Genomic DNA, 26,713 nt, shown 5'->3' on the forward strand with positions numbered 1-26,713 from the left:
TAGCCCCAGAGGGCTATCGTGTGGATTATAATAAATCAGCTCGCACATGTTTTAACTGCTCCATCAATTCAACACAAGCTGTTATTATCATGCTCTGAGCTTCTACCTTTGCTTAAACGCATAGTATGGACATCTAGAACCATTTCCTTATTTAGATATTCTCATGACGTCATCACAAACCCGTCTAAATCTGGAAGAACAAGACCTCTGAAGAGCTTCAAAGGTTACTCTTTGTCTTTTGATAAACCGAAAAGGGTTTGGGCTTCTTTCTCTTGACAGGATCCTTGCTCCCTTGTCATGCTCATGTCTCCACCAATGCCAGGCACCCCAAGTACCTGTTTTTTCCTGCTGTGCCTCTGAGGGGCTCTACGGTACCAGAAGCTGGGGAGACCCGAGTCTCCTGGCCCCAGAGCTACACGGCCCTTTGCCCAATATTATGACCCACCAGAGCTGCACAGAGCCTCCTGACAGAGTGGACACTCAGTAAGTGTCTGCTATGTGGTGAGTCAGATCGCAGGCACCGAGGCTGCAGGCAAGAACATCCTGTAACATGCTCGTGGCATCAGAGAGATTAGGAGAAAAGAAAACAAAGCCAGCACCCAAGAACAGCACCCCACAAATGAAGCCCATCGAACACAGTGAGCCCCAGAGACAACACGCAGATTTGGTAATTACCCCCGAAAGCGGAGTCATTTGATTTTTGCTGTTTGTTCCTGAGAGGAGAGGAAGAGCCGCAGGTGACAGAATAGGCCTCTTGCAGTCCTGACAGACAGAAGGTGGGTTGTCAGCATGTGGGCGAGATTACAGGCTCTCCTGCCGGAAGCTCAAGTCCCTCCCTCCCCCCGCTCCACGTGAACCACTAGAAAAACCCCCAGAAAACAGGGTCTCAGAGCACAGGCCTCCAGGGGCCAGGGAGCAGCTGGTCAAATACTTGGAAGACCTGTGAGGGCTTCTAACACCTAGAGCCAGGAGGGCCTGGCCCCGGGCCTGGAACCCACTCACCTGGAGAGAGGTGAATGCCAGAGTGACATCTGAGGAAGCACCTGTCTCCTCCACCACTTTTACCGCACTGCAGGGACACGTGGGGTGACAGGCTAGTGGGCAGGCCCCCCTTCACTTCTAGACAGGACAAAATGCAGACACTTACAGAGAGAGAAGGACACTTCCTGGTGAGACCAGGCCAGCTGACTCCCACACACCAAAGACCCGAGCGAAGAAGGCAGCGCTGATGCCCAGCCCAAAACACAGACACTCGCTTATTCCCCACCACCCGCCCAGGGTAAAGGAGCGTCTGGTTTACTATTCTTTTCATATGGAAAAGCAAACAGAAGTGAGTTCCAACCTACGCTGAAGCACAGAAGGAAACACCAAAGAGCCTGCAAAGTATCTCCTGTTTTTGAACTATTTAAAGATGGGCTGCTGCAGCTGAGGGCAGGAGAGTTCAGTCGAGGACTGGCCGGCACACGCCGGGTCCAGGGGGGCATGGCGAGAACTGCTGGGCTGCGCTGAGCCTGAGCCGCAGGGACTCTTACCCACACAGTCCTTTTTATTCCAGTGGAGCTTGTACCCAGAGTGGCAGTGGCATTCGTAGCTGCCCACAGTGTTCACACAGACCTGCTGACAGCCTCCGTTGTTGACGCTGCACTCGTTGGTGTCTGGGAAGTAAAACACTCTCCTGTCACAGCCGTCTGTCAATGACCCGGCTGACAGTATCCCTCCATCAAGGAAGAAGCAGGAGGGGAGTCACGTGACTGAAACTCACTAAGGGAACGTGCTGATTGCCTTCAGAACGTGCACCTGGCACCAGCTGACCCCCCTCCCCATTCAGTGGACTTCCTGGCAGGAACCTCACCAGGATGATCTCAAGTTCCATTCTTGACCAAACAGTTGCCCCAACGAGCACACTGAGAAAGGGTCACACTCTACTCTCAGGGTCCAACTCAGCCACAGCACAGGCCCCTAAGTTAAAACTCCACTGTCTTCCTGAGTTACATCCCGAGGGAGATAGAGAGAATGAGGATTCTCCACTTGATAGTTTATAAAGTTAGGGTATAGATAAAAAAAAATGCCCATGTGCCACAACTAGAGAGTCTGTGTGCTACAATGAAGACCTAATGCAGCTAAATAAATAATAATTAAATTTTTAAAAATAAAGCAGTTATGCTGTCAAAATTTTGGCATTAAAAAAGAAAAATGATGTGCACTAATCCCCATCAACCTGAGACTGAGTCCAAGTTGGAAGGTGACTCCAACTAAAACGCAGATACATATTCATATTCAGGAAACATTTCCTTGAACTTTCTTGATGGACTGGAGAGTATGTCTTCAGCCATGACGGGTATGTTTTGAAAAGGGGAAGAGAAACAACACTATTTATGACAAATTACTACTATCCATTCTTCCTAAGGACATAGGACACAAGGATCGGGTAGGAAATACTTAGATCAGTGGTTCCCATATCCTCAAATCTCCAAAATCACCTTGGAAGTCTAGCCATTTAGAATCAGAATCAGAATCTGCATTCTCAAAGATTGCTAAATGCATCTGATGATTAGAGGCCGCAGAGTGACACCAAATCTGACTTGGGCTATAGTCGACTTAGCCGTAAGATCATGAGACATCAGAAGATGTTGCTTCAAGGGCTCAGCAGAGACATAGGGTCCATGGTCCCACTTCCAGATGAGAGGCCTGCACGAAGACCAGCTCAAAGAGCTCGAACCAAGCCCCACAGCCAGCCCCTATGCACAGTAAGACTGTGGGATCAGCTGGTGCACCGCCAAGCCTCTCTGAGGACTGTGACTTTACTATCTGTTGGGAAGTTCCAGCAGACAGTGCATCAGCTCTTGAGAGACCCTCCATTCTCTGAGTACAACAGCATCAATAAAGTCCATAAAGCATTCACCACTGAAAGAACTCAGCTCTTTTCTCTGCTCCATCTCACACTTGATGAATTAAAGGGATCAATGTGAGAAGATTTCCCATAGCAGATGCTTCCCTTGAACTGAGGGACTCCCTACTACTGTTAAGTGACGGGTATGTCCAGTCCAGCTCCCAAGGTAGAAAAATTGGCCCTGATCTCAGGAAACCTTAGGAGTAAGGCCCAGCCTCATGTGACTCTAGAGGGACTCTGCTCACCTCCGCAGTGGGTAAAGCCATAGAGGGTGTACCCTTCGCTGCAAGCACATGTGAAGGTGCCCGGGTGGTTGATGCAGCTGTGGTCACAGGTCCTATCCAGAGAGCATTCATCCACATCTGTAATTGTCAAAGGGAGAGGGGAGCTGAAACTGACTCTGAGGGACAAGCGGAGAGAAAAACACGCTTATAAGAACACTAGTTGCTGACCAATACAATAAAAAAAACAGAGCAAAGAATTATCTATCAGCTCTTCCTGCTCACTTGTATTAAAGAAAGTGTTAAGCAACCCACAAGAAGTATATTCACAGCCAGGACCCTTATTTCCAAGTGCTATTGCAAACTAAAAAGCTCAGTGGGTCTCTCTCACCCATGCTTATTTGCAGGGCTGAGCAATTCAAGATACTGAAATGAAGTCAAGTGAAATAACATACCTAAAAGTGAAAGAGAAGTGAAAGTCACTCAGTCGTGTCCAGCTGTTTGTGATAGCAAGGACTGTAGCCCACTAGGTTCCACCATCCATGGGATTCTCCAGGCAAGAATACTGGAGTGGGTTGCCATACCCTCCTCCAGGGGATCTTCCCCACCCAGGGATTGAACCCTGGTCCCCCTCACTGCAGGCAGATTGTTTACCATCTGAGCCATCAGGGAAGCCCTAACATACCTAAAAATGGTTATAAACTATTAAGGTGCTGCCTGTGCACCAAAGCCTTTGACTGTGTGGATCACAATAAACTGTGGAAAAATCTTCAAGAGATGGGAATACCAGACCACCTGACCCACCTCTTGAGAAACCTGTATGCAGGTCAGGAAGCAACAGTTAGAACTGGACATGGAACAACAGACTGGTTCCAAATAGGAAAAGAGTACCTCAAGGCTGTATATTGTCACCCTGTTTATTTAGCTTATATGCAGAGTACATCATGAGAAACGCTGAGCTGGAAGAAACACAAGCTGGAATCAAGATTGCCAGGAGAAATATTAATAACCTCAGATATGCAGATGACACCACCCTTATGGCAGGAAGTGAAGAGGAACTAAAAAGCCTCTTAATGAAAGTGAAAGAGGACAGTGATAAAGTTGGCTTAAAGCTCAACATTCAGAAAACAAAGATCATGGCATCTGGTCCCATCACTTCATGGGAAATAGATGGGGAAACAGTGGAAACAGTGGCTGACTTTATTTTCCTGGGATCCAAAATCACTGCAGATGGTGACTGCAGCCATGAAATTAAAAGACGCTTACTCCTTGGAAGGAAAGTCATGACCAACCTAGATAGCATATTCAAAAGCAGAGACATTACTTGGCCAACAAAGGTCCGTCTAGTCAAGGCTATGGTTTTTCCAGTGGTCATGTATGGATGTGAGAGTTGGACTGTGAAGAAGGCTGAGCACCAAAGAATTGATGCTTTTGAACTGTGGTGTTGGAGAAGACTCTTGAGAGTCCCTTGGACTGCAAGGAGATCCAACCAGTCCATTCTAAAGGAGATCAGTCCTGGGTGTTCATTGGAAGGACTGATGCTAAAGCTGAAACTCCAATACTTTGGCCACCTCATGCGAAGAGTTGACTCATTGGAAAAGATTCTGATGCTGGGAGTGATTGGGGTCAGGAGGAGAAGGGGATGACAGAGGAGGAGATGGCTGGATGGTATCACCAACTCTATGGACATGAGTTTGAGTAAACTCCGGGAGTTGGTAATGGACAGGGAGGCCTGGCATGCTGCGATTCATGGGGTCTCGAAGAGCTGGACACGACTGAGCGACTGAACTGAACCTGACTGTGCGTTATTACTATTCTATTACTAATTGGTAAAAGAGCCATAGTAATGTTATAAGCTATATTCAATTAAAAAGAGAAAACACTTGAGCTGGAGATATCTCTTTTGGGTCTAGCCAGAATTTGTCTTCTGGCCCCAGGAGACCAGTTGATCCTGAGCTTTAATGCCCTCTGCACTACAAAAAAATTTAAAAAAATGCATTAACACTAACATCCTCAGTAATTTTCTATTGCAGACCCTGAAATGTGGTGCTTAAGCACCAAACTAGATCCTTTTGGCCAATCCTTTGGCTTTGTTCCTCCCTCCTGTTTCAGTCCCAGGAGACCCCTCCCTTCCTGGTTCAGCATGGAAGCCTCCTTGGCTTCAGTTGAGATCATGGAAACTAGCCTCAGGAGGCTGCCTTTGTCGATCTAATCATCTCTTCTTCCCTGGTCTGTTCTCACATCTTTCCCGTACGCTGGAATTTCAGTGTTTCACTTCCTCAACTCTTGGGAAGATTTTAACAGTTACGACTTGTGTCCCCAGATGGATAGACCAGGACCAGGGCAGGATTCAGTGCAAGCCAACTAGACCATTGCTAGATCCCTTTTTCAACACCAACTGTGCCATGAGAAACTTCGTTAATAAAAAACAAACATTTGGAAGGAATCGGAGGAATGAAAAACAAGAAATAAAAAAGGGCAAAATCTTACAAAATCTCTTCATCCACTTTTTCCCAGAAGTCCTGGAAATTTCTTCAGCAAGTTTGTTCTGTGCAAATATTTGTTCTACCAAGACTGACCAGTGAAAAATGAGAAAAAGTCTATTTGCTCTGTAGCAATTGATGTCATTCTATGAATTCTGTTATTAATATCAGCCAGTTACTGAGAATGTGGGTTTGTTCGGTAGCTAAATTTGGCTGCTCACAAAGGGCTCTTGCTTTGCCAAAAATAATGAGATCACTTTTCTAATTCCTTTTTAATGTGTTTACACAGCTTAAATAGTATTTCTTGCTCTATACATTATGAAACATCATATGGAACAGTAAATTTTCTTTCCAAGTCAAACAGAAGAAAATCATGCAGTAGTTATCTAAAATGAACTCGCTGACTTTAAAGGGGGCTTATGAAGAGTCTGACAAATTATGTATCAAGAAGGAAAAAACCAAGAGAGAAACTTAAGATTTTAAGACCGTAAGATTTTTTAAAAGTAATGTTGCATCTTTATTATCTGAAGTGAAATCAGATTTTTTTTCTGATTTTGATTTAATTGTGGGACTTCAAACCAAATAAATTAGGCTGTTCTTATTCTCAGAAATGAAACAGGAATAAACGCCAGCACATCTTTCCTGGGGGTTTCTTTCTGCATGTCAATAGGGCATAAAAGGTGCTCATCTGGAAATATAAATGATGCCCCCTCAACCCAAAACAGCTTATCGCTGTCCAAAACAATTATTAATATCAATAACAGCTACCCAGAGAAGTTCCCTTAAGATATCCCTTATGTGGGAAGAACGTGTCTGATAAGGGGTTTGACATCCTGCCCAAGGACTGCCCAGCCTCTCCTCCACTCAGTCCCCTCCCTCCCTCATCCCCTACCCTTGCCCCAACACCAAAGGCTGGTCATTCAAACAAGGCCTATAAGAAAGGGACCAATTAGTTGACCCCAACTTTTTGCTGAGAAAAGATATGTTAATTAAATCAACATCGCTTTGCACCAAATTTTGTTAGGAAATCCATAACACTCAAGGAAGTTTTAGAAAAGGGAACATATTCATCATCTCAACCCTAACACAACCCTGCTTGCATTCTGTGATCCATTTCTAGCAGCAAGCTCTGGGCTGTAATCACACCACACAGGTTCTTTGAGGTGTTCTCTAATCATCAGCAACTGAATTTCCAAAATATACCTGTGAGCTAACTCATGTTTGTATTTTATCTAACAGATGAAAAAAGTGAAGCACAGGCTGGAGGTTGGATTAACGACTCCACTTGAGAAGCCCAGTGAGGCGGTCTCGGCCCGAGTAGGGTTTCATCTTCTCCAATCCAACCAGTGGGCACTGCAGGGCACAGCTATGTTTCAGCACATACCTTGGCAAGACTTCTCATCTGTTAATAATTTAAATCCCTTTTTGCAGCTGCAGTCAAAACTGCCCACGGTGTTTCTGCAGAAATGATCACACCCTCCGTTGCGCGTCTGGCACTCATCAATATCTGTAACAGGCAAGCATCGGCAAATCAGACAGCGGTACTTGCCTTGTTAGCCACAAATCCCTGAAGTGCTATTGTGTGTGCTTCGTTATTCTCTGAAACAGAAAGAGACCCATAAAAGCATTTAAGGATGTTTACTGATGTTTTCCATCTTACACACCTTCTCTTGCCTGGCTTAACCCGTTTTGAAAGACAATTGCCTCATACCCTGGAGAATTCGGACTTACGCTGCCCTTCTCTTAACCGGCATTAAGGAAACAAATGGAGGGAAAATGGGGATGCCCTATTACTCTCTCATGCCTGCACTGGTCTCTCAAGATGAGATGGCTTCCTTTTCTATACTTCCCATTCCAGTTTAACGATTTAAACTATAAGGAACTAGAATATTTGTTTTGGCAAATTACATAACGATTAAATAGCCTCAATGCTTTTAAATGATTTCTGATACTTGATTAATCTTATATTTTCTGTTTCATCTGGTAACTGTTTATCTACTTTTTTAAAATTACATTAAAGAACGACGCCTTTGTACTCTTGCCCATGAAATACTAAGTCACTGGGGTCTCTATTCATTGCAACATGTTGATGGTACATTCATTAAGTTCTCTGGATAACAATCTTGGCTATTATTTATGATAGGATGATATTATCTCCTGGAAATGAATGTTTCCGTGAACAACTGCTTTTTTCTAATAAGGCCACTGCCTGAAATGGATTGTGCCTGTAGAAGCTGACCTTCTCTACAGTTACTGTAATTAAGTCGGTTCTAATTAAGCTTCCTCAATTATAACCTTCTACTAGCCTAGGGAAGAAACGCTTCCTTTTGATCAATATGAATCATAAGCAAATCTGGAGTTGCTCAGGAGGCGTGGAGGGGGAGAACTGCCTTTACTCCCCCAGGTGAGCTGCATGGAGAGGCCCAGGCTACCTTTACAGGTCTTTCCATCCATCTGGAGCGTGAAGCCGACGGGACAACTGCAATGAACCCCTGTTGAAGTATCCTTGCAGGTGCGGTCACAGCCTCCATTGTTGACAGCACACGTTTCTGCCAAGGAGGTAAGAAAGAGGCAGTTAGCTTCGTAGAGAAGTGCTGACACAGCTGGGAGGAAAGGGACATCCGTGCAGTGGTAATACTTGACAAAAATTCATGAACATCAGGGAGTGTGTGGGGTACTCACAGCCATACCCCAAGTCTCTGCCACCCACAGGTGAGTTAGAGGAAGAGCAAGTGCAGCTCTTCCCCATCCCCTCTCTGCATAAGTGACATCGGGACTTCCCTAGTGGTCCAGTGGCTAAGACTCTGCACTCCCAATGCAGGGGACCCAGGTTCAGTCCCTGGTTGGGGAACAACAGGGCATTATTCAAAACTCTGACGGAATATTCTTCCCAACTTTGAACTCTACTAAGCCAAATTCTTAAGAAAGGGGGAAGGTAAACTATAAAGGCATTTTCAGGTGTGCAGAGTTTTAAAAAAAATTTCTATCTACCCTTGCAAACTAACAAAACAGAAGCCATGGGATCCAGCAAAGCAGGAGCATGGGGAAGGGAATTTCCAAGTGGGTGCTCCAGGAAAGGCCAAGATGACAGATATGCAACTGGCCCAGGAATGAGGCCCCACTGGAGCAGGGTGGAAGCCTCAGAAGGGACTTTTCTGTAAAAAATTCAATTGGCAAGTTATCTGCTGTATTTGAACACATTGTAAAGGGTTTTAGAGGTCTGCCAGAAATTTGGAAAAAAAAAAAAAAATGGTAAGAGGTACTAAGAAAACTAGCTTCCCTTACAGCTCAGTTGGTAAAGAATCTGCCCTAATGCAGGAGACCTGGGTTCAGTTCCTGGGTTGGGAAGATCCCCTGAAGAAGGAAATGGCAACCCACTCCAGTATTCTTGCCTGGAGAATCCCATGGACAGAGGAACCTGGCAGGCTATAGTCCATTGGGTTGCAAAGAGTCGGACACAACTTAGTGACTGAATAACAACATATTAAGGGTATGAGGGAGTCTGTGTGTGTATTGGGGGAGGGGGTCAAAAGGGAGCTTAACAACTTAATTCTCTGTGGTAGGAAGTCAAAAACTACTATTTAAAACTGATGCATCAGGGGAATTCCCTGGCAGCCTAGTGCTTAAGACTTCGTGCTCTCATTGCCTAGGATGCAAGTTCGATCACTGCTCAGGGAACTAAGATCCCATGAACCCTGTGGTGAAGGGGTAAAAAAAAAACACCTGACATCAAGAAATAACTATATACACTTCCCTTTTCAGAAATATGGGGGAGGGTAAGTCAGGAGAAGAAGAAACAACCAGGAGAATTAAAAATTGTGGCCACTGGCAAATGGCAAGTTATGAGACAAGGAAATGATCTGTTTCATTATAAGTACTATTAAGTACTAATTAACTCTTTAAGGTTTTTATATTATTCATACATACTGTTCTAAGGCAATTAAAAATAATAATTTTAATAGGGCAGAGCAGAAAAGAGCTCAGAAATGTCACCTGCCTGGTAACCAACGGCTGCTTAATATCTTACCTGACCGTTACATCCAGAAGCTATCCAAAGATCAGTTTCATTTAGGTCAAGCCAAGCTTTCTCCAGAATAATAACATCAAAGGAGCTGCTTGATTCCCACCCCACAGCCAAGGCTGAGTGTCTGCTGTCTGTGGCCTGCAGCTCCAGCGGGCCTGCTGGCAGACCTTCCTGTGTCCCTCAGCCAAGTGCCGCTCTTCTCCATTCATCTCTCCTGCCATTAACACAGCTGAGTCTGAACTAGAAGACTCAGTGGACAAACACCCAGCCAAAGTGCCATGCTAAGCAGGGGCTGCCCAAAATGCCTCTCTCTTCATAGTTACTCAGAGTGGAGGGGATCTGACATGTACTGACCACCCACTAAGTCCCAGGCAGTGGACTCTGAGCACTTTGGCATATTATTGTCTTAGCTGAGCTTCCTGATAGCCCGAAGAGATCAACTGTATTACATCCATTTTAGAGGAAGGCCAGGACACAGTGTTTCCAAGTCCCAAGTCTGGCAAGTTTCAGATGCTAACCAGCTACGCTGACAGCTGAATCGATGTTCTTCCCACTGGATCAGGGGTCCTGGATGGTGACTTAGCAACAGCAGTGAGTGGAGAACAGACACACCTCAGCTGGACAGGAGCTGCTGACTCCGGTCCAGCTGGTCTGGGGCACGTGGCCCCAGGTTCAGTCCTGAGGCTGTAAGTTGGGGACGGAAAGGGACAATGCAGTGGCTGGGCTGGTGGGTGTGTGTGAGGCGCCTACCCATGAGCAGCCGCCGTTTCACCCGTTTATCCCCATCTGCCACGGACGTGGTGTTGCTCTCCATCACCTCCAGGGCAATGTCCTCTCGCTCTGCAAGAGACGCAAAGAGCACAGTTCTCAGACTGAATGAGTCAGATTGTTCATCCCCAGCACAACCACTTCCTTGGAAATCCCAGACACGAGAACAATGTGAGAAATGTGACTCTTTGCTCAAAAAAAACATGTTGCAATGAGGCTCTGTGTTACATGGCCACAGAGCCTTAATAGACATTAAATACGGGAAAGAGTTTTTTTTTTTTATTATATTGTACTGACCACAGACCCTGGGGAATGCAAGCTTCAGATTCACTTCAGAACCCCTAGTTCAGGACAAAAAGAATCTTGGATTGGGGAACCTCTAAAATGGAGCTAGCAAAGGACACATCACGATGGACAGGGCAGGCATCCAGCCATAAGCATGCAACTCTGGCTTCTGCTGACGGCAAAGGCCACCCTGTCATCATGAACAGCTCTCTTGGGAGGTGACCAATCTCCAGAATATCAGCTCCGGGAGCAGCCTAGTCCAGGAGAGGAACAAGGGCTCTCCAAGTTCTCACAGGGAGAAAAGGGCCCCCATTCCAGGTCTGGAATACTGCCCCTGCCCCATGTGAAGCAGCATGGAACCCGCTTGAGGGCAAGTGCACTGGCAACACCCTACCTCTGGTTCTAAACACTATTAATAGTTAGGGTTTGGGTTAGGGTTGGGTTAGTGGCGAGCAGGCTGGGGAAGACCCTAACCCAGCATTGGGGTCACCATTCACCGAGGCAGCTCCTCCCATCCGAGTGCATCTTGTACCGAGGATGGCAGCTACACTCTGGGCCTTCAGCGGTGTCTTCACAGGAGTGCTGGCATCCACCGTTTCCATGGTTACAGGTCACTAAGAGAAAATGAATCGACACATCAAACACTGAGATGTCCACACCTGGCGCTTTGTTTCCTCCAAAAGAGCTCTGATTCTCATTCAGGAGGTCTTTAGGCACCTAGCGTGTACTAGGGACTGTGCGTAAAAGACCCTTGACTCAGTCCATATCCCTGTCTATGTGAGCAAGCAGTCACAATAAGACTTGTAGAAATGCTGAATGACAGATCTGAGCAACACTGCATAGGAAGACAGAGATGTGAAGGTGAAGGGAGATTTTCACCATTTAAAGGAAATGATACCAAAGGATTCTAAACTAGTGCTCTGCTCTATCAGAAGAAGTACTGGGACATTTGGAAATGTTATCACGTTTTATGTCTGGAACAGATGGTATTTAATTTATACGTATATGTTAGGATTTCTCTCATCAGATTATATCTGATTAGTTAGAAGGGAGGGTAATCAGAGGAAATGATGACTCTTCGCGCACAGTTAATGCAACATTAACCAATAATTACAAAGACTGTGTATGAACACATTGATAACAAGCCAAGGAGGGGAAGAAAGCCAACCACAAAACTATCTATTCATCAAACTGAACAGTGGTTACCTCTGGCAAAGGAAATGGGAGTGGGGGAGGGCTATATGTTTCTTTGGACTGTTTAAATTCTTATACAGCCACTTTTAATTTTTTAATTTAAAAGAACTAAATTTGTGCTGTGAGAAAGAAAATGTTCTGTGATTATAGCTGTGTAATAATTGCATATGCATATCAACAACTAAATAGGAATATGAGAAAAGCAAAACAGCTGGATTATGTGGTGAAATTCTGGGGGTTTTTTTATTATTTTAAGTTTTATAATATTATCTGAATATAATCTTATGGTATTATTTGAGCAATGATATCTTTAAAACATTTTAAATCTTTACAAATAAACTCTCAGGTAGTCTACTGGCTCCTGAAAGGCTGTAAAATGCTGAATCTCATCCACAGGTGAGTCTCCTGCAGAGACCTGGGTCTTCTTTTTGAGGATAGCTGTAGCCAGTCCCACTTTTAGGGGCTTGTGAGGCTGTCAGAACCTGCTGATGGTGATGGTGGCATAAGCCCTAGATTGTCAGGCTATGAGGCCGTGCTCTGCTTTGTGATGGAGGTATCAGAGAGAAGTCTCACCAGCAAAACTGTCTGTCTCTATTTTTTTTTTAATATTTATTTATTTGGCTGCACCAGGTCTTAGTAGTGGCATGTGGGATCTAGTTCCCCAACCAGGAATCAAACCTGGGCCCCCTGCATTGGGAGTGTGGAGTTTCAGCCACTGGACCACCTGTCCAGTGGCTTCCACCACTGGAAGTCCCTGTCTCTCCATCTCTTAACCACGGAGGTCTACTCACTGTAAACAACCAACCCTAGCAAACTGCAGGCATCTTCTAGAAGGTCCGTGACTTTGGGCATGCTGCGTGCATGCTCAGTCACTTCAGTCGTGTCCAACTCTTTTCAACCCTATGGACTGTAGCCCGCCAGGCTCCTCTGTCCAAGGGATTCTCCAGGCAAGAATACCAGAGCGGGTTGCCATGCCCTTCTCCAGGGCATCTTCCTGACCCAGGGATCGAATCCATGACTCCTGCATGTCCTGCATTTGCAAGAAGATTCTTCACCCACTGAGCCACCTGAGAAACCCCAAAATGTAATAGAGGTGCATGTTCACTCAGTCATGTTCAACTCTTTGAGACCCCACGGACTGCAGCCCACCAGGCTCCTCTATGGAATTTTCCAAGCAAGAATATTGGAGTGGGTTGCCATTTTCTCCTCCAGGGAGGGAACCCACATCTCATGTATCTCCTGCATTAGCAGGCGGGTTCTTTACCAGCTGAACCACCACGGAAGCCCAATGACTTTGGGAAGAGTTCCTAAAAGGAAACCCTCACTGTTTCCTCTGGCATAAATAGTGGTTTAGAAACACCTTTAATGGTGGTCGTTTCCTGTTATCCGTCGGAGCTATTATTGTGTTTCTTCATCCCGAGGCAGCTGCATCTGGACTGTGTACACCATGTACTGACTCATCCATTACATAAATGTGTATTGAACACATCCAGGACAAGACCAAGAGGCAAAAATAAGACAAAATCCCTGACTTGGAGAGGTTCATAGCTGGGGGAACAAACACATAAACATACAAGTCAACCCACAGAGCCACGTGCTATAACTGAGGAATAAACAACACTGCGGGAGGCAAAATACCAACTGGCGGCCTTGTCTGAGGCCATCGGGGACTGCCTCTGAGGTCGTGTAGCATGGTGATTAGGAGCACAAGCCTTACAGTCAGGCTAGATCTATGTGTGAATCCTACATTTGCCACCTGCTCCCTCTGTGACCTTATAGCTTTACCTTCTCCACAATTTTCTCAACTTGGCTCATAAGGTGATGCCTGTAAGAATTAAATGGAATATGGCACCTCTTTAGATAAGCCTTTGCACATATTAAATGCCCTCCCAAAGTACCTATTATCTTTTTCATTATTAGAAGTTAGGCAGGATATTAAAAATTGAGTGAGGACTTTTCTGGTGGTACAGTGGATAAGAATCCACCTGCCAATGTAGGGGACACAAGTTCAATGCCTGGTCTGGGAAGATCCCACATGGTGCTGCAACTATTGAAGGCTGTGCACCCTGGAGCCCGGTGCTCTGTAACAAGAGAAGCCTCTGCAATGAGAAGCCCGAGCACCACAAAGAAGAGTTAGCCTCTGCTCGTCACAACTAGAGAAAGACCCAGCACAGCCAAAAATAAGTAAATAAATATTGAGTGAGAATTCACCAAGCCAGGAAGGGAGGAGGGCGTGGAAAAGCCTTGAAGGCATGAAAGAATGGGAACTATCTTCCAAAAGCAAGGAGTTTGGTGTTTGGAGAAAGGAGGTCGGTGAGGCTTGTACAAGAAGCAGGAAGCGGGTATCAAAGAGTTGCCAAATGAGGAAATTTTATTTTATTCCATGAAAAGAGGGAGACCTGTGTCCCAGCATTCACATTCCTCACTCCTGAGTGTGAGCTCCTTCTGACTGGTCCCTTTAGAAACATCATTGTCCTTCCCTACAGGAGACTATTCTCTGTATCCCACGCCAGCTGCCTTCCCTGATGTTTCTGATGCTGGGCTGCACAAGACAACCTCTGGGGTAGGATGGCTTGGGGTTCCCAGGGTGCAGGGATGGGCGGGGTACCAGTCTGTACTTACAGATGCAGTCTCTCTGGTTCTTGGCCAGCTCAAAGCCTGGCCTGCACTCGCAGGCGACACTGCCCTTCGGGGCCTCCATGCAGATGTGACTACAGCCGTGATTCTTATTCATGCAGCTCAGACCCTCTGCAAAAACAGCGGCATGCAGCCGATGACCAGGTTGCACCAGAATCCAGAGCCCCGGAGTATCTGGAGGGGCTGGCAGGCGGGCCACAAACCTGCCTGCCTGGGTGTCCATCAGCCCCACGTTTTACAAGAATATGTCATTCATATCAAGCCAGTTAACAGAGATACGAAAATTTTCTTATGTCACCCAAAACATAGGATGTTTCAATTCTCCAAAAGAGATAGGAGCCTACTCAATACACTTAGAAAAAAGTACCCACCAGAAGGGAATTCCCTCGCAGTCCAGTGGTTAGGACTCCACGCTTTCACTGCAGAGGGCCTGGGTTCAATCTCTGGTCAGGGAACTAAGATCCCACGTGGTGTGATCAAAAAACTTAAAAAAAGAAGTACCACTAGGAGCTCTCTGTTGGGTGTGGAATCAGAGCCTGTGGACCCCAGGAAATCTTACCTCTGCCATGCTTTTACCCACGCTGATCAAGAATGCAAACAGAAAAGGAGAATCTCTCTACAAAAATCTGCAGATAGACAGGTGAAGATTCTCAACCTTTTCACAGATTCTTTTTGGGGGGCAGGGGAGCACCATGCTCTATGGTGTGTGGGATCTTAGGTCCCTGACCGGGGATTCAACCCAAGCCCGCTGCATTTGGAGCACAGTCTTAACCAGGGAAGTCCTCCTTTTCATATATTCTCGCAGATGATTTTCAGAAAATTTCAACCCTCCTCTCTACCCCCACCAAATCCACACTCTGGAGGTGACTGTGATTACTTCTGTATTTTGGCATCACCCCGTGGACATCTGCCAGGGACCTGTCTTATGTGACCTCCTTCAGTTAGTTCCTGGGCCCTCCCTCAGCAGGCTCAGAGGTCAACAGCAGAAAGAACAGAGAGAGACCTCATATATGTGGTTTCCTTGAGCTGCTGTTAAATCCCTCCCAGGTAAACTGTAATTTTCATTAGGCCTGATCTTGTGGTAAATATGGTGGGAAGGGAGTTATTTTCCTCGATGGTTTAGCATGCATCTATCTAATTGATGGGGTTGCAGCAAAGCAGACATCTGTGTGGTTTGCCAGCATCATGCCTCTTCTCAGTACCAATTCTTTAGGACTCTGCCACATCCTAGCACTCTGCAGGAACTGTTATCACACCCAAGAGTATTCTCAAAACCTCTCCCTGGTTTGCACAACATTAATAGGTATGTCATATCTTTTTTTCTTATTCATACTGTTCATGGGGTTCAGTAAGAGACTTTATTTTCTTGGGCTCCAAAATCACTGAAGATGGTAACTGCAGCCATGAAATTAAAAGATGCTTGCTCCTTGGAAGAAAAGCTACGACCGACCTAGACAGCATATTAAAAAGCCGAGACATTACTTTACCGACAAAGGTCCATATAGTCAAAGCTGTGGTTTTTCCAGTAGTCATGTATGGATGTAAGAATTGGACCATAAAGAAAGCTGAGCACCGAAGAATTGATGCTTTTGCACTGTGGTGTTAGAGAAGACTCTTGAGAGTCCCTTGGACTGCAAGGAGATCCAACCAGTCCATCCTAAAGGAAATCAGTCCTGAATATTCATTGGAAGGACTGATGCTGAAGCTGAAGTGCCAATACTTTGGCCACCTGTTGCAAAGAACTGACTCATTAGAAAAGACCCTGATGCTGGGAAAGATTGAAGGCAGGAGAAGAAGGGGACAACAGAGGATGAGATGGTTGAATGGCATCACCAACTCGATGAACATCAGTTTGAGCAAGCTCCGGGAGTTGGTGATGGAGAGGGAAGCCTGGCATGCTGCAGTCCATTGGGTTGCAAAGAGTCAGACACGACTGAGCGACTGAACTGAACTAAATAGGTATGTATTCATGTGATGGTTTTTTGCATTTGTGCAATGTAACTCTAAAACATTTTTAAGAGTAGGGATTTGGTTCTCATTGATTCTCCACTGACAAGACATTTTCTAATACTGGAAGTGGCACTCTTTTAACATGAGTACAAAAAGCTTTCATTCGAGTTCTCCAGGATCCAATACTGCTCTGTATTGTGCCCCTAAAACCTTAGCCAATTGGTTCTAATTAAGTCAAAAGTCATTTCTCTCCAAATCTCACCATGGGACCCATGGGTCTATGCTTAACTGGAATGATTGTTTTAATACAAACAGATGTCATTTCTATTCCAAAAGAGAGGGCAACAGCTAATACATCTCACATTCTCTTAAAACCTTCTTGTTTTTTATCTGACAGTTATGAGCTGTTTGAGCTCCAGCACTCAATCTGCTGGAGGTGGTTGGGATCCATTCATCTGTGCCAAGGCCTGCTGTCAATTAACACAGAAAGAAGCTTGCACTGGGTCAGGGGGGAGCTCTCTCTTGGCTTGGGCCGGTGATTTCTGAAGACATTATTTTCTCCCAGTACTAAGATGGCACAGGAGGTGGGAGATGCCTCCAGGAAGCATCCTGTCCTCCAAAGAAGGCCCACCCAGCATTACAGTTGTTCTTGGATCAGCAGGGCATTTACACTAACAGGCTCCAGGAGCATCTAGTGGTAAATGTAAAGTGCCCAAGAAAAGGCAGCAGTAGAAACATCATTTTCCTTCCCTCCAGGAGACTATCCTCAATATCTCATGCCGGCTGCTTCCCGATGTTTCTGATGCTGGGCCGCACAAGATGGTTCCCAGGGTCGGAAGTGAGGGGAAGTACCCCAAAGCACATTCCCATACAAATCAGCTGCTTCTCCCTCTTTTTCTTTTGCATTTCATTTACAAGTCTGTTAAGATGTTTGCAAAGTGACCTTTACTGCTTCTCAGAGCAATTCATTTGCACAAGAAATACTTTGTAAGAACTGACTGTGCACCAGATACCATGAGGATGCACAAAGAAGTTGCCCCCTGATGTCACATCATACCAAGCAAGACCTAAAGTTACCAGAAGACACTGAAGGTTTAAATGGCTCTGGAAATGCTAAGGGCTTTTTAAGAGGGGCCCCCGAGGCTTTTCAGAGTACCCTGACTCAAAACAAGGCCACTGCTAGGGCAGGCAGATGGACTGGTCCAAACTGGAGGACCCAGCTAGGGTCCTGGCTATCCCAGAAACTGCCTGGACAGTTATGTTTAGGACTGTTAGTTCCCAGGGAGGAAACAGCTCAGAAACCTGAGAAATATCCCATTCTGGGGGACCCCTGGCCCAGGGTCTCACTGAAGTATATTATTGGGAACTGAATAAAAATAAGCCTTGCAAATAGGGCAAGAAAAGGAAGAAACAGATCCTGCTAACAGCATGGCCCGTTACTCACTAACCTGCCACCTTGCCCACTACTCTAAAAAGGCAGCGGTGCAAACATCTAGAAATATTCTCAGAGCGGACAAAACAAAAGAGGAATGCTCATTTTGAGAGCCTGAGCACCCATGAATAGGGACAAAGGCAGGCTGGGGCCATGTGTCTCTCTCCAGCCTACCCCCATTACATGGGTGAAAACACACAGTCTCTTTACCAGAACTTTGGGGTCTCTAAGGATGAAAAAAACACACACAAATAGCTTGAGTTTCTCTCAGAGTTAACTAGTATGATCCCTTATATTAAAGAACATTTAGCATATAATTATTAATAACAACATTGGTGACTCTAGAAAATACTAGCTTGCAGTGTTTACCTTCTTTCAACCATTTTTAAAGGATCAGCTGTGGGTTTTAAAGCCTATTTTAATATAGATTTCAGGAGTTTAATGTGCACTTCAAGGAGGGCATCCTAGAGGAATACTGTTTACCGCTGGCTCTATTTGGAGAGTTAAAACCCTACAATGGAAGTGGGCAGCTGCAAACTGCTCTAATCTGTGGGCTCACGCCACCATGAATTCACCCAGCAGCCAGGTTGAAACACAACAGAAAATCACAGAGTGCTTCCAGATCACAACTCCAATACTTGGACTTGGGTTTTAGCCCCAAACAAATATCCTCATTTTAAATACTCTTTAGGGGTTCTAAGAATGTCTGAATCATAAAAAATTTAGAAAACACAGACTGTGGAAAGGAACTGCTCTTATGGTCTTGCAGTCTGAGGAGCCTGTGTCTGTCATCAGTCTGGGGACTTGGGGACAGGAGAAAGGGGCTGAATCACTGCTCTGGAGGAGTGAGGGTAAGAGAAGGTCTTAATCACTGCCAGTGGCTTCACGAGAGGTGGGACCCATACTGGGGGTGTTCAATCACAGCTCTACCTACAGGACCAGTAGCTCTACCTCCTGCCACCTGAAGTGGAAGCCAGAGGGACTTTCCAGGAAGCAGCTTTGAGCAACCAAAGGGGAGGGGCCCTGAGATCAGGATCATCCTCGTGCTGCTGGCATCTTAATTCAGCCTCGGACAAGAGGTACAGCTCATGGAAGAGTCCAGAGAACCCCACAGGGAAAACGAAAATCAAACCTGCTACTCAGTCAAGGGCTACACCTAAACGAGATAAGAGATCACCTGATTAGAGCCAGGGGCTATGAGTAACCAGCTCACACTCTGACAGTAAGCAAGCTGGGGGATAAGAGCATCCGACTCCCCATTTCTCTGACTCCTCTTCTTAGTACCCAAACAGGCCTGCTGGTGAGGGCTAAGGAAGGAGCCATCATTCTTGGAAAATGAGGCAAAAATCATCTTCCACAAAGAAACCCTTGAAAAATTACTAAAACCACCACAATTAAAATAATAAATCTATAAATCTTGTGATTAAATAGTAGAAAAACTGAAAATCACCTCATTTTAACTTATGAGGATGAACAAGCAGCACAAAGGAGTTAATAGTCTAGTATTTGGAGCACTTCCCTTAAAAACAGGCACGAGCAACCATGGGAGACATACCGCCATCAAAGTGTGGTTCTGTGGCTTAAGAAAGAGCAGGGAAGGATTAAAACCACATCATTGAGTTAAAAATGGTTGGTTGGCCACAAGAAGTTAATGCCTCTCCCTCCTCACAGTCCACTGAACTAACAGAAAAAGAAAATAGGTATACACACAAAGCAGAGAGAACGAAAGCCATCAGAGGAGAGTTTTCTGCAAATTTATGGAGAAATGGTGAATGGCAATATGGGTGAAGGAAACCCTAAAATAGAGGACCCCCCCCAGTCTGGGGAAGGGGTCCACCTGCCCCCTGGAATCCCAGAGGTCAGAGTTCAAAAATACAAAATACAGGGAAGGCCCGCTCTTGCTGAAAACAGGGCCATTTACTGAGTCTCCACGGGAAGGCTCCAGCCCCTCCCTCCCTCCCCACGAAGAGCGGGCTTGCACTTTGAAAAAGCCGGCTGTGCTTTGCAGCACCTTTTCCAAAAACTTGGCAGATCATCATTTCTTCTGAGACATCCTCATGTTTGAAATGTGTCATGTGTCTATTTAGAGATTAGAATCAGCAACTGTGAGAGTCTGAAGAGACCTCAGAACTCACCCAGACCAACTCCCTCATTTTGCCAGTGAGGAAGGTGAAGCTGAAATACCCTGCCTGTCAGGCCTCCAGACTTTACACATGGCATGCTTTCCCTCTAGAGCCACTGGGGTAGGGGGACTCTCAGGTGTGGCGCTGCCCCTCCCCCCGCCCCCCCAGCCGAGCAGAGATACCTTCTGAGCGGTGAATGCACGTGTGCTGATTGTCACTCAGGAAAAAGCCCTCCTGGCAGCGGCACTCGTAGCTCCCCATGACGTTGAGGCAGGTGTGCTGGCAGCCGCCATTGTTCTCCAGGCACTCGTCCACGTCTGCGGGGGGAGAAGGCTGAGCCTCTGCGTGTGGGGCTGCTTCACACACACCCGCCCAGCACCTCCCATCCCCCACCCTACTCCCCACCCCACTGCCCAGCAGCTCAGGGGCTCCTGCTAAGCAGAGACGAGGTCCCTCTTCAGGTCCTTGTGTCACAGAAGCTCTCAGAATTGAAGCCAGTGGGACCGCAGGTAATTAACTTCAGCCCTCACAGGTCCGTGGCTCCCTTAAACAGGCCGTCCCCCTGGACACAAGGTAATCAGTCCAGTAAGTATTTACCTTCTCTCTCCAAAGCTCAGCGCTAGAGGAGACAGTAAAACACAGATGCTGCTGCTGCTGCTAAGTCACTTCAGTCGTGTCCGACCCTGTGCAACCCCATAGACGGCAGCCCACCAGGCTCCCCCGTCCCTGGGATTCTTCAGGCAAGAACACTGGAGTGGGTTGCCATTTCCTTCTCCAATGCATGAAAGTGAAAAGTGAAAGTGAAGTCGCTCAATCGTGTCTGACTCTTCGTGACCCCATGGACTGCAGCCTACCAGGCTCCTCCATCCATGGGCGGCAAGAGTACTGGAGTGGGGTGCCATCGCCTTCTCCGAAAACACAGATGAGTAAGATGCAGTTCCCTGGCTCTAGGAGCATCCGCTTCAGCAAAGGGGAAGAGACTCTGAAGGAGTAATGGTGAGGTAAGGTAAATGGCACAGAGGACAGAGGTCACATCTGGCTGTGGGCTTCAGGATGGGTTCTTTGGAAAAGCTGATGAAGGCGTGAGCCTTGCAGTCTTTCTTCAATGATAAATCAGGAGATGGGACTGGAGGCAGAAGAAAGGGCCTGAGTGTAGCAGGAAGGCTGGGGGACATGGAGTATGTCCAGATAATTGTGGGTCATTCAATTTGACTGAAGCATGGTACAGGTAGGGAAGTTACAGGAGATAGAGCTGGGAAAACAAATTGGGGTCACACTGCAGAGGACCTTAAATACCAGGCAAAGAAGTTCCCACTTCATCAGAGAGGCAATTGGAAATCACCAGAGCTGGGATGACACGATCAGCCCCTCATGTTGGGAAGGATAAGACAGCACTCAGAGAAGGGAAGAATTGAAACCTGGGAGTCCAGCTTCAAACATGTGCCTGAAATAGCCCTGGTTGGTGCCACTAGGGACCTGACCTGGGGCCTGGCAGTGAGGATGCCTGCTGCTGTTCAGTTGCTCAGTCATGTCCGACTCTTTGCAACCCCATGGACTGCAGCACATCAGGCTTCCCTGTCCTTCACTATCTCCTGGAGTTTGCTCAAACTCATGCCCATTGAGTTGGTGACCTAAAGGAAATCAACCCTGAATATTCATTGGAAGGACTGATGCTGAAGCTCCAATACTTAAGCTGCCTGATGTGAAGAGTCAACTCACAGGAAAAGACCCTGATGGTGGGAAAGATTGAGGGCAGGAGGAGAAGGGGACCACAGAGGGGGTGCCTAGGATGGAAGAAATAAAAGAGAACTGTGGACAAGGGTGTCATGTGGACATAGGGTGAGGTGGCTGAGAAACATGGGGAGGAACTGGGGGTGGAGATTGGTTGGTCCCAGCAGGGCAGGGAGGTGATACATGTGAGATGCTGACATCCAGGGCTCGATCCAGTAGGCTGTGGGAACCCTGAGCCCGGTGTGAAGACAGCTCTGAAAACCACTTACTCGTGGTGTCCTGATAATATGCTGGAGGCAGCTGAGCAAGTCAAACACAGGAGTGTAGGAAGGGAGAGGAGAGGAGAGAGAGGAGACAGCCAGAGGAAGAATTTGGAGAACACTGAGGGTAGCAGGATGAGAGAGCAGGAGCCCCAATAAAGAAGCCATCAGCATGGAGGGAGGGAGCCTTGCCCCAGTGCTGTGCCCCTAGGGCAAGGTTAGAGGACCTTTCTTCCACTGAGTCACACACACTCCTGTACACGGCTCCATCAATACACTTACCGCTATGCATTCTCAAAATCTTTTTTTTTTTAATTTGTACCTTTTGACTCCTCAGAATTGCTTATTTATCCATATCCACTAGATTGCAAACTCCTTGAAGACAGATGTTTTAAAAAATATATATTTAGCATAGCCCTGTAACCTGCAGGCACATATTAACTCTTCAATGCATGAACAAACAAGAAGAAGAGCATAGCATTATCAAAGCTAAAGAAGAGGAAACTTCCAGAAAAATCTCAGATCTGATAGAGGCTCGAGGAGAAGGCTAATATAAAAACCAATTTATTTTCTCCAGCCCTGATTTCCCATGTGCCTATCTTAGCTCCTGGGGGCATCTGTAACAAGAACATTCCCATTTAAATACCTGTTATCTGGTTTCAAACTTCAGATCTTACAGTCATCCGTCCTCCCACACTACCCAGCAGATGCCTTTCTAAACTGATGGGACTCCAGCCATCCCCTGAAGCCTAACAAACTCGCCCTTCTCCGTGCCAAAGGGTGAAGGGAGCACATTCCAGAGGGTGAGAGACGCTGGGACACACCTGGCCCGGCTGTTCCTGCAGAGAGGACTGGGGTGAGCCCAGAGAGACTGGGCACCAACACCTGGCCTGGCTCTGAGTTGCCCCACCCTACCCCATGCTTCACCCACTATTCCTTTTCTCCAAAGCAATCAGAAATGTATCAAGTTGGGTGATGCGCTCGGATTAAAGTGAAAGTCACTCAGTCGTGTCCAACTCTATGCAACCCCATGAACTATACAGTCCATGGAATTCTCCAGGCCAGAATACTGGAGTAGGTAGCCTTTCCCTTCTCCAGGGGATCTTCCCAACCCAGGAGTCAAACCCATGTCTCCCGCATTGCAGGTGGATTCTTCATCAGCTGAGCCACAAGGGAAGCCCAAGAACACTGGAGTAGGTAGCCTTTCCCTTCTCCAAGGGATCTTCCCAACCCAGGAATCAAACCCAGGTCTCCCACATTGCAGATGGATTCTTTACCAATTGAGCTATCAGGGAATGAATTAATACAAAAGTTCACGTGCACACTAAGCTGGTGAGTTTCTTCAGAGCATAAAACAGTGTTTCACAACCTGGCCGCAGGTTAGAATGCTGATATCTGGACCACACTGGTCTAACTAGCCTTGGATGAGACCTGGTGTCATTTTAAACTTTTCAAGCGATGCTAATAGGCTACAAGACCTAGTAGCTATTCCATAAACAGAAATGGAATTCAGGTGGGGTGAGCTGTCTGGAAGAGCTACATTTTGTTTTTCAGGCTTACAGGCACCCAAGATTCTGGAGCAATCTGGGTAGAGAGCCAGAACTCAGTGGTGTTTGTCCTCTGCATATCCTGGCTCATATATCGGCAGCTGGTGTAGGGTTAGGGGCAGAGGAGAGGTAGGGGCCATCCAAGAGAACACAGGAAACTGCCACTCCTAAATTTTGATACTGAGCTCCTTCCCTGTCACAAAATGCTTCTGCTCTTTTGAGTCCAAACGGCAGAGAGGTTTCTCTGTGTGCTGGCCCTGATCTTCACGTATCACTGTATTTTGTCTCGCCTTCCTTTTCATAGAATCCTGAGTCCCTTCAGAGGTACTCAGTGGATGCTCAGGGCCTTTCTGCAAGGCAGACTCTTGCTACCAAACCCAGAAAGAGAGCCCAGAGAGGGGGAAATGGAAACAGTCTGCTGAAATATCTGAGTTAGCAGCCAGGCAAGGAAGAACTTGGGGCCTCGGGATTTCTGAGCAGGCCTTTACTCCAAATGACCCCACCCAAGGTCCTTAGTCCTTAACTCTTGGAAGGTTCTGCGTGTTGTTCTTCAGAAGTTCACACTTTCCCCAGGCTGTGAGTTTGAGCACAACTGTGATCAATGGGTCTTCCATTAACTACAGATCCTCAACATGCCATTGGCTAATCAAAGGGAAATAAGTGATTTTCCCCAGAAAATGTTTTTTTTTTTTTAAACATACTGTAAATTACACACTAAACATAATTTTTTCTTTTTTTTTTAAATTTTTAATTAATCTCAATTTATTGCTTCTCTCAGGATTGTGTCTCTAATGTGTCTTTTTGTGGTGCTGATGACCTAGAAAGTTGCAGAGGGGTTAGTGACTCCCAGCCCTCAATCTCTTCTCCCTGAGAGCTGCAGGCTTGGAAGGCCAAGTGGTCTAACCAGTGCTGGACCTCTCATACCACACACAGACAGGAAGGGACAGAGTCGACATCAGGATGGGGCTCCAGGTGACATGACAAAGGTCATACCAGGCCTAAGTCCCAAATACTCTCCTTCCCGCAACACTCAAAACACAAGTTCGGCCTATACTCACTCAGTGACTTTTATGGCTTCCCCAGTGGCTCGGTCGGTAAAGAATCTGCCTGCAATACAGTAGACTGCCTGGAATGCTGGAGACAGACGCAGGTTTGATCCCTGGGTTGGGAAGATGCCCTAGAGAAGGGAATGGAAACCCACTCCAGCATTCTTGCCTGGAAAATCCCATGGACAGAGGAGCCTGGCAGGGTACAGTCCACAGGATCATGGGATCACAAGAGTTGGACGTGGTGACTAAATCACCACCACCACCATGCTCATCTCAAAGCATTTGATCAAGTGGCCATTTCTACTGCACAGCAAGGGAGCATCTGAATTAGCTGTTCCCGCAGAGGTGGGGCCTGGCTCAAACTTCTCTTGGTTAGCCAAATGGACATCAGTGGGTCAACCACATGAAGGATTGATGCCAAAGGCATCTGATGTCCTCTGAGTCCCATGATGTCCTTCTGTACTACTGCTAACATCAGCCTTCAAGTGCAAACAGACCATAAACACTTGCCTTCCAGGTGTGCCACGTCTTCTAAGACCATCCAACATTCAGCCCTATCCAACTGCTTGCTATTTTTAAATTCTGTTTTATTCCTAGCATAAGGAACCAATGTAAACAATGCTCTTTGCAGTTCCTAACTCAGAGACTGAAACTCTAACAGATGTTTTTGGTTTGTGGGATACTAGGAGGATGTTAATGGAAGGTTTCTGTTTGAATTTCTCTCTCTTTTAAGAAAAAAGAGAGGGGTCTATCTGGCTGAGCTCCAAGCACACATGTGGAATATTTACGACAAATAGTTTTACATGATTCTGGAATAGAGGTATTTACAGGATTAAAGAAATAGCTTTAAGTCAAGACCCTTTTAACACAAGACTAAAGATCTTATAAGTAACAAGTCAATGCCAGAAAGTCAGTAAGTACTAATGACAATATCCACTCACCTCCTTGGACAATGGAGGGTTTATATTATGAATGATCACATAAAAACTAAAATACTTACCCTGGTTTTCTATTAGGAAGTATGATTTCTGGGGAGCCAGAAAACAAAAGTTTATCATCCCAGTTTTCTTTTAATGAATATGTTTTTGTCAAAGAAAAGAAAGGGGTGGGGTGCTAGAGAGGAGGTAAATGATAATTACCATTTCTATCTGTTTTTCTTACCGAGACAATTATGACCATCATGAGCCAGCATGAAGCCATCGAAACAAGTGCAGCGATAATTGCCAGGAATATTCAAACAGTCATGGACACAACCTCCATTGAGTTCATTTTCACATTCATCAATATCTGAGGAGTAAAACAGAAGTAAGCCACACAGGCACTATTTCTTTCAGTTCAGTTCAGTCGCTCAGTCGTGTCCAACTCTTTGCAACCCCATGAATCGCAGCACGCCAGGCCTCCCTGTCCATCACCAACTCCCGGAGTTCACTCAGACTCACGTCCAACGAGTCAGTGATGCCATCCAGCCATCTCATTCTCTGTCGTCCCCTTCTCCTCCTGCCCCCAATCCCTCCCAGCATCAGAGTCTTTTCCAATGAGTCAACTCTTCTCATGAGGTGGCCAAAGTACTGGAGTTTCAGCTTGAGCATCATTCCTTCCGAAGAATGATTTCTTTAGTGTAGAGAAATATATATTTACCTTTTAACCAGCCATCCCACTTCTAGGAATCTCCAACGACAGTAAAATTAATATACATAAGGTTATTCACTGCAGAATTTGTAATTACAAAATACTGGAAAAAACCTAAATGTCCATAACAAGTAGTTGAAGAATTAAGGTGCATTTACTTGGTGGAATACTGTGCAGCTGTTAAAAAGAAACAAGGGAAAAGATTTCTACAAACTGATTTGGAGTGATTTTTAGAACATACTAATAAGTAAAAAAAATAATAAAAATGCATAAGATTATTTGTCATATGTTATCTTCATGTAAAAAATAAGGAGATATAAATACACATAAAATTCCAACATGCTTTTTTTTCTCAGAATTAGACAAGCTTATTTTAAAATTTACATGGAAATGCAAAAGACTCAAGAGTTAAAACAATTTTGAAAAAGGAAAACATATTTGGAGGATTTTCACTTACTATAAAGCTACAGTTATCAAGACAGTGTGTGGT

At 45.9% G+C, this 26,713-nt stretch overlaps 1 protein-coding gene and 1 non-coding gene across 7 annotated transcripts in view; one reads left to right on the plus strand and one right to left on the minus strand.

Moving 5' to 3' along the window:
* Window positions 1-26,713, minus strand: part of SCUBE2 (signal peptide, CUB domain and EGF like domain containing 2) — a 68,041-nt gene that overhangs the window by 34,136 nt on the left and 7,192 nt on the right. For 3 of the 6 annotated variants that reach the window (XM_027563230.1, XM_027563227.1, XM_027563228.1), the window contains 11 exons: window positions 25,756-25,881; window positions 20,190-20,324; window positions 14,488-14,613; window positions 11,169-11,285; window positions 10,369-10,458; window positions 8,027-8,143; window positions 6,979-7,101; window positions 3,136-3,252; window positions 1,533-1,655; window positions 1,003-1,119; window positions 676-762 (listed from right to left, as the gene is read on the minus strand). In XM_027563230.1, the coding sequence (XP_027419031.1) occupies window positions 676-762; window positions 1,003-1,119; window positions 1,533-1,655; window positions 3,136-3,252; window positions 6,979-7,101; window positions 8,027-8,143; window positions 10,369-10,458; window positions 11,169-11,285; window positions 14,488-14,613; window positions 20,190-20,324; window positions 25,756-25,881 (1,278 nt within the window). The remainder of the gene's footprint in view (window positions 1-675; window positions 763-1,002; window positions 1,120-1,532; window positions 1,656-3,135; window positions 3,253-6,978; window positions 7,102-8,026; window positions 8,144-10,368; window positions 10,459-11,168; window positions 11,286-14,487; window positions 14,614-20,189; window positions 20,325-25,755; window positions 25,882-26,713) is intronic. The other 3 variants (XM_027563229.1, XM_027563232.1, XM_027563233.1) reach the window with 3 other exon arrangements.
* Window positions 8,373-8,445, plus strand: TRNAG-CCC. Its single transcript has one exon. It is a non-coding gene; the product is annotated as a tRNA-Gly (tRNA).

This window comes from Bos indicus x Bos taurus, chromosome 15 (genome assembly GCF_003369695.1).
Source record: "Bos indicus x Bos taurus breed Angus x Brahman F1 hybrid chromosome 15, Bos_hybrid_MaternalHap_v2.0, whole genome shotgun sequence".
NCBI lineage: Eukaryota > Metazoa > Chordata > Mammalia > Artiodactyla > Bovidae > Bos > Bos indicus x Bos taurus.